At 61.8% G+C, this 7,237-nt stretch overlaps 2 protein-coding genes across 2 annotated transcripts in view; one reads left to right on the top strand and one right to left on the bottom strand.

Moving 5' to 3' along the window:
• DALRD3 (DALR anticodon binding domain containing 3) overlaps positions 1-3,614 on the top strand; it is a 5,553-nt gene extending 1,939 nt beyond the window's left edge. The window contains exons 2-12 of the mRNA XM_009892542.1: positions 5-224; positions 477-535; positions 634-756; positions 1,078-1,148; positions 1,777-1,835; positions 2,183-2,265; positions 2,356-2,479; positions 2,589-2,647; positions 2,758-2,871; positions 3,093-3,161; positions 3,397-3,614. Coding sequence (XP_009890844.1) covers positions 5-224; positions 477-535; positions 634-756; positions 1,078-1,148; positions 1,777-1,835; positions 2,183-2,265; positions 2,356-2,479; positions 2,589-2,647; positions 2,758-2,871; positions 3,093-3,161; positions 3,397-3,516 — 1,101 coding nt within the window. The 3' untranslated portion in view covers positions 3,517-3,614. The remainder of the gene's footprint in view (positions 1-4; positions 225-476; positions 536-633; positions 757-1,077; positions 1,149-1,776; positions 1,836-2,182; positions 2,266-2,355; positions 2,480-2,588; positions 2,648-2,757; positions 2,872-3,092; positions 3,162-3,396) is intronic.
• A 1,040-nt stretch (positions 3,615-4,654) lies between these two features.
• LOC104293080 (WD repeat-containing protein 6-like) overlaps positions 4,655-7,237 on the bottom strand; it is a 12,866-nt gene continuing 10,283 nt past the window's right edge. The window contains exons 9-14 of the mRNA XM_009892541.1: positions 6,248-7,222; positions 5,822-5,917; positions 5,518-5,634; positions 5,200-5,315; positions 4,931-5,083; positions 4,655-4,836 (exon numbers count right to left, since the gene is read on the bottom strand). Coding sequence (XP_009890843.1) covers positions 4,655-4,836; positions 4,931-5,083; positions 5,200-5,315; positions 5,518-5,634; positions 5,822-5,917; positions 6,248-7,222 — 1,639 coding nt within the window. The remainder of the gene's footprint in view (positions 4,837-4,930; positions 5,084-5,199; positions 5,316-5,517; positions 5,635-5,821; positions 5,918-6,247; positions 7,223-7,237) is intronic.

Raw genomic sequence — 7,237 nt, 5'->3', positions numbered from 1 at the left:
GCAGCTCCGCATCGACTGGCCCTGCTCCTCCGGCAGCTCAGCCCTCCCTGATGCCATCTCGGCCTTGAAGCAAGCGCTGGGCCGGTCCCCCTGTGCCGCAGTCTGTGAGCAGGTGCCGGGCGCAGCCGCACTGCCCAAGGATGTCATCTGTAAAGTGCACTTGAAGAGCTTCGTGGAGCAGCAGGGCTTGGTGGGCTATGACCCCAATCTAGATGTGCTTCTCGGTGAGCCTCACGTCTACAGCAGCTCTAATGTGACAGCAGAGGGTCACTGGCTGTAAACAGGCCTGTTTCCTCTTTTCCAATTGTTTTTACAGAAAATAAGGGGTATTTACATCCAAATTCTCTTTGCCTGTTATTCCCCTTCAGTCTGGTTTGAGCCAGAAATGCAGCCAGCCTGGGGCAGACCCGATGGGGCAGGATGGCGGGGGGTGAGAAGCCCTCGTGTCCCACTCTGAGTGTCCTTCCTTCTTTCAGTGACAGAGGGGAAGCTGCGGTCCCTGGCTGAGCTGCAGCAAGCTGTTCTGCAGTGCACGGTGAGTAATCCTGTGGCGCTGCCTGCCTCTCGCTTTCGAGACCTCATTTTCTTCTGTCATGCCATGGCGTGTGAGCTCCCTGCTGTGCTCTGCTGCAGGCTGAAGGCCAGGGGCAGTGCTGCAGCATTGTGCATGTGGTGAGCTGCGAGGAGGAATTCCAGCAGCAGCAGCTGGACCTGCTCTGGAGGATTTTGGATCCAGGAGCCCACACAGCTTTGCAGGTCAGGAGCCTCCCACACTCCTCACTGTGGCCCCCAGCATCTTTGCGCTCAGCCATCCTCCTACAATCCCTACAGCAAATGCTGATGCGCAGCCTTGTCCCTTGTGAGGCTTCCTTTTCCCTTGGTGGCCCCTCCATGCTCTTGCCCGGGAGGTGGAGCAGCCTCTCTGCCCTTGAGATTTCAGTGCTCAAGAAGGAGGGGCAGGATATGACTGTCGGGACACAGCTAGAACAGCTGGTTTTAGCCCGGTTCTCCTGCACTGCCTTTTGGTGGAGCTTCTGAGTCTTTAACCCCAGTTCTGGCCTCACCTCTCTCTTTCAGAAACACCTTGTCTGTGGGCCAGTTAAGGTGACAAACCCCTCATCACCCATTGGTGCAGACCAGTACTTCCAGTAAGTTGGTGTGTAGCAAGGTGGCCGCTGTGCTGCTCGCCTGCCAAGGTTTGCCTGTGCTCTGCCCGGCCCCGTGGGCACCCAGGCAGCCATGCTGCAGTGCTGAGTGAGCTGTGGCACATGGAGAGTTCTGTGCAGCCCCTCCATTCTGCTTTTCCATGGTCTCAGGGCTGCTTTGAGAAGACTGGAGGTGCAGAATGGAGCCACAGGGCCCTCCCCGGTCCCAGTGGCCTCCTCCAGCAGTGCTGCTTCTGGCCTCTTCCGTGCTGCCAGGAGGAAAGGCAGCAGCAGGAGCTGGGCACTGCGGTGGTGCAGGGTGGTATTTCCCTGCCTTCACACATTAGTGGACAGCCCTGGCACAGGGGTGGCCCTTTCTCAGACAAAAGGCATAACCCATGCCTGGCTCAGTGGCTTCCTCACAGCCCTCTCCAGGCAGTGGCACAAGGGGCTGGCCACGGTACGGCTGTCCCTGCCCGGCTTCTGGAGGTTTTGTGTCATTTTTGCTTGGCTGGGTCGCTGCTGCAGCTGCAGTGCCCCGAGCAGCCCAAAGGCTGGAGGAGTCCTGGGGGGCTCTCTGGAGCGAGCTCAGCCCAGGGGTGGTGGCTGTGACTGTCTGTGTTTCTCCCAGGCTCCGAAAGCGCCAGATGTATGAAGCCTCCGTGATGAAGTATGGGGAGCTTGCGCAAGGTGAGGGTTTGCTTTGTGGCTCTGCACAGTACTGCTCCATCCCCATCTCTGCTACTGCCATGTGTCTCCCCGCCCCAACCTCTGGGTTTGCAGCCAGCGGGGCTCTCTCCAACACAGTGCTCCCGATCCCCTCCGCGATGGAGCCAAGCGCTGACCTTGCTTGGGGGAAGGCATCTAAACTGCCATGCAGGGCACCCGCAGACAGGGGCCAGGGCTGGGGAAGTGCAGTGGTCTCCAGCTTCCACCAGAGCCCCCTGGCCCCAGTGGGGGTTCCTGCCTAGGCGCTGGGGGTGACATCACATGGGAATAGAGTGAGTTGTGCGTGATGCCACCTGCGTTCTCCACAGACGAGGCCTGGACTGAGGTGATTGATACCCTCACAGTGGCTGCCATCAGGTTTGAGATGCTGAGCACTGCCCACCGGAGTCAGGTAGGACAGCAGTTTGTGCAGAGCGGAGGCAGGTGAGCCGTGGGAATACCCAGAGCAGCAGCCTGGACTGCAACTTCTCCCTGCCCTCAGATCACCCTTGACCTGGAGGACAGCAGCATCTCCACCAAGGGAACCAAGAGCGGTGCCTTTGTGATGTACAACTGTGCGCGGTTGGCCACGCTTTTTGACACCTACCAGCGGGCTGTGGAGCGGGGTGAGTATCAGCCCCATGACCCTCCTCTAACAGCTGCTCCTGGGCTGTTCCTCATGCCTGGAGCCACGGGGGCTTCTCTGGGCACAACAGTCTCCCACCTCCTTTCCAGGCACGTACCCCTCTCTGCCACCAGCGTCAGACCTGAACTTCTCCTGCCTCCGGGAAGAGGTGAGCACTAAGAAGGGGAATGCAGAGACCTGTGTGCCCTCAGCTCCAGTGATGGATGCTGCTGGCCCAGGAGGATCTGGCCCTCTCCAACCCAGGTAATCTTTTCACAGGGCGAGTGGCTCCTCCTCTTCAACTATCTTCTGCCTTTCCCTGAAGTCCTGCAGCAGGCAGCACAGCTGCCCTCATCCAGCAAGGGGATCCGGATCACAGCCAACACAGAGACCGTAAGTGCCATGTGCCAGAGCACCCATGGGTGCTGCTCCAGCAGTCCCAGCCCAGAGCAAAGCTACGCGCTGTCAGGGTGCTGCCCACTGGTGAGCGACACAGGGGCAGCGCCGAGGGAAGAGACCGCAACACTCCTGAGGCTGCTTGTGCATTGCTTGGGGTGGGGAAGGGCGCAAGATGGGCCAGACCCTGCCGTGGCAGCAGAAGCTCTGTCTTGCAGGTATGCAAGTTCCTGATCCAGCTCAGCATGGATTTCAGCTCCTACTACAACCGGGTCCACATCCTGGGGGTGAGTCGGCTGTCCTGGGCTGTTTGCTGGAGGGTTCCTGCCCTACAGTCCTCCCCGGGGCTGGACTGCAGTTGTGGTGCTTTGTGGTGCCAGTGGCGCGATGCAGCCCGGCACCAGCCCCTCGAGGTGTGGAGGGTCACCACACACAGGGTGTGGAGGCAGTAGCGCCTCTAGGGTCAGCCTGTCAAGGGGAAATATGGCCACCAGCCCCATGTCGCTGCCTTTCTCCCTGCAGGAGCCATTCCCTCACCTCTTTGACCAGATGTTTGCCAGGCTCCGGCTGCTGGGAGCAGTGAGGGACATGTTCCACAGTGCCCTGGCAACGCTGCACCTCCCTCCTCTCAGCCAGATCTGAGCCACCACTGAAAAGGAAGTGACGGGCACCAGGACAATGTGCCACAAGGGGAAGGACAAAGCATGTCCTCCCTCGCAGGGCAAGGAGTTGCCCCACAGTTGGGGACAGAGCCAGGGGACAACTCAGCCCTATGCAGATGCTTTCCCTCTCAACGTCCATGAATTCTGAGGGTTTGGCTACATGCACCCTGCGGCTGTGCCCAGTGTAGGAGATATGTGCGTCTGCCATATCAACACCAGCAGCACCCTGCAAGCTGCGCTGGGGAATACTGGGGGAGGCAGCACTGGGGACCAGTCACCACAAAGCCAGGCACCAACCTCGCATCCCTCAAAACCGTTTATTGAAGGTTGCTCTGTGCTGGCAGGGAGCTCTCAAGGCTCCCACTGGGCCATGGGCCAGGCCCTGATACTGGGGTCCAATACATTTGTTGCTGGACAAACGTTGTGTGTGTCTGACCCCAACGCGGCTGGGGCCACGTGCAGCTTCTTGTGCCAGGTCCTGCTGCTGCGCAGAACAACCCGCTTGGCTTGAGGCAGCACTGAAAGGCTGCTCCGAGGGGTGGGTGGGGGTTTGGCCCGGCACAGCACACCTTGGACTGCTGCCCCTCACCCTGCAGAGTGCTGCTGTGTAGGATCAGTGTCCCCACTCACTTCAGTACAGTCCCCAGCGCTGCAGGGACAGTGCTGTCACACAGGGTGAGGAACACAAGGCTGCAGTCTGCCACACGCCACACCAGCACCTGGCTGCTCTTGGCCTCCTGATGCCCTCAAGCTCCCAGGGCTGGGCACGGTGGCTCAGTGTCCCCCCAAGCAGGTTCCTCTCTGCCACCAGGGCTGGAAAGCCTGGACATGGGTCCCTCACACCTTAGGGAGGAGGAACCTCTCCTGGTCAGGGTGGGCTGATGACCCCACACCTCCTTTATTGCCTGGGGAGCCGCAAGCTGGTCCAGGATGGGCCACAGCTGCCTTTTTCCCTGAGAACACCAGCCTTGCACACTCCAGACATGGCTGTGCTGTCCCCAAAGGGGCCAAGCACACCTATCCCCTCAAGAGGGGACACATCAGCACGCAGGCTGGGACAGGGGCAGGGTGCCCTCCCCAAGCAGGCAGGGAGTGGGATGTGCTGCATGCCTGCCCCATTACTGGGGAGCCTCTGGTGCGGGGGGCTCAGGGGGGGCTGTGCCACGCAGCATCTCCAGCCCCTGCCCGCAGAGCACGCAGTAGTAGTGCAGGTCCCCCCCGGCCTCCCTCACCTCCCAGCAGTCCAGCTCAGCCAGGTCAGGCACATGGAAGAAGGTGGTGCTGAGGGCATCCAGCCCACCTGGGCCCCAGGATCCCGGTCAGGTGGGCAGCGTGGGCGCAGGGCCTGGCCACCCGTTCCAGGACACGCAGGCAGGTCCCCACCGCAGCCTCACCCCTGCTCAGGGCCACCTCCAGCAGGCAGGCATGGATGGAGCCGTCGTCGCTGCCCCTGGCCACCAGGTACTGTCCCTCTGGCGTCTCACGGACGTGGAGGCTGTTCACGCCACAGCTGTGGGCCATGACGGTGAGCAGTGGGGCACCCAGGGCTGGGAAAACAGACTTGGTCAGGAGAGCGATGCTCACCTTGACCAGAGGGAGCAGAAGAGCCACCAGCGCGGCCTCCCTTGGGAGGCAGAGCAGAGCCACCAGCAGCTGCACCCACCCAGGGGCTGCATCTCTCCCTCCGCTCGGTGCAGGGCGTCCGCCGCATCTGCAATCGTGCTGGTGATGTCCCAGAAGGCAATGCTGCCGTCGGTGGCCGCGCTGCACAGGAGATGCCTCCTAGAAGGGAGGTGTTGGGGGAACCTCCAGCCGCAGCCCTGCTGCGGTAAGCAGCCCCGAGGGTCCCCATGGAGATCTGGGGAAGCAGCAGAATTGCCGCCGCGGACAGAGTTCTCCCTTCCCTCTGCCCGCTGAGCTGCTGTCCTGTGAGGACAAATGCTTCCCCCCCAGCAGCTGCAGCACAGCATTTGGGGCTCACCTCTCCCATCCGACCCGTGCGTGCAGGAACGCTTCCACCTTCAGCACACAGCGCTGGTGGTGAAATGACTCTGCCACCAGCACCAGCTTCCGGGCAGCCTCCAGAAGCCCAAAGACCCTGTGATGGAGGCAAAGGGCAGTCAGCCGTGGGAGAAGAGGGCTCTTGGTGCCTCTGCGCCCACTTCCCACCATGTGCCGTCCCGGTCCTGGCTCAGAGCTGGCCACCTCCACAGCCGCAGTCTCCCCTACTCCCGTCACCAGCCCCAGCTCCCCTCTCCCTGCCAGACCCCAGGATGGCTCCTCACCGGACCGATCCATCGCTGCAGGCAGCAGCCAGGAACTTCCAGGGTGTCAGCAGCTTCTCAGTGCTGGTCCCGGGTATGACCGAGAGGGACATGTACCTGCAGCAAACACAGGATGCTCACCAATGCCTTGGTGACGCCTGTGGCTCTTGGGAGGCGGGTGGCCCAGCAGAGCAGCCCAAGCCCAGAGCAAGACACAGCTCCAAGCACTTGGAGGAGGCACAAGGAAAGACTGAGCCTTTCCCTAACCCCAAAAGCCCCTTGAGGCCCAGTGACTGGGCACAGGACACCAGGAAAGAAAGCCACACTGACTCCTCCTGCCTCTGCTGAGCCCACAGCTGCACAGAGTGGGTATCCCATTGTGGTTCCCAGCACCCTCCCAGACTGTGGTCACTGCTACCCCTGCCTTGGGCAGTCCCTGAGCATCACCTCGTCTCTGGGTCCATCTTGACAAGCTTGTGCCTGTTCTTCTTCCGCTCCCAGTGCTCGTCCAGCCGGTGGGAGGCCACATGGATGACCTGGCAGGCCACAGTGCTCTCAGAGGCTGGGTCCCCAGCACACAGCAGCCGGTAGCACTCGATCTGGGCCCGGCCGCCCGCAGAGAAGAGCAGGGCAGACAAGCCCTCGTCACCAAAACCCTCATCACCAGGTCCCGCAGGGCCGGCCAGCGCCAGCGCCCTCACACTGGAAATATGGTCACTGAGCCGGGCGAGCGGCACAGCTGCCTGGGAACGCTCACTGAGTGCCAGGACGCAGGCCGTGGTGTCCTCGCTGCCGGTGACAAAGACATTAAGGGTGGCGTGGCCGGGCACCTCCACCGCCCCCAGGCGCCTCACGCAGGCGATCTCCCGCCCATGCAGAGACGCCAGGAGCACCTGCTGCTCACAGGGCTTGGCCTCGCGGTGGTACAGCATCACGTCCCCAGACTTGATGAAGGCAAAGGACTCGGCCGAGGGGCTGCTCCAGTAGCTCCAGGAGCGGTGCCCCCCGCCGCAGGGGATGCAGTGAAGGTTCTCGCTGGTCCTGCTGCTCCACACAACAAAGTTGTCAGCGTGAAAGCCCAACACAAGCAGGTCCCCGTCAGGGGTGAAGCGCAGCTCCTCGATCCACTGCAGCCCTTTGCAGGGCCTGTGCTTCCGCAGGACCTCCAGCTGCTGGCCCTGCAGGCGGAGCTGGCGGTAGACTCCGTCCCGGCCGGTGCTATAGATGTAGCCCCCGTGGCAGGTCACTGAAGTAACCCCCATCTTCCCATGGAGCCCAAAGAGCATGGAAACCGGAGCCTCAAGGGGAAGAGCCCCTTTGCGTGACAAGCAAGAGGGCTCTGTGTCACTGCCAGCATCCTCGCTGACTGGGTCGGTGCCACCATTGGCAATGCTGGTGCTTTCCGCATCCCCCCCTGGGGAGCTGCCGCAAGGGAAG

The sequence above is a fragment of the Charadrius vociferus genome, unplaced genomic scaffold, assembly GCF_000708025.1.
Source record: "Charadrius vociferus isolate BGI_N301 unplaced genomic scaffold, ASM70802v2 scaffold119, whole genome shotgun sequence".
Classification (NCBI taxonomy): Eukaryota; Metazoa; Chordata; class Aves; order Charadriiformes; family Charadriidae; genus Charadrius; species Charadrius vociferus.
Note: the sequence above shows the minus strand (reverse complement) of the source record. Positions and strands in the feature narration are given on the sequence as shown.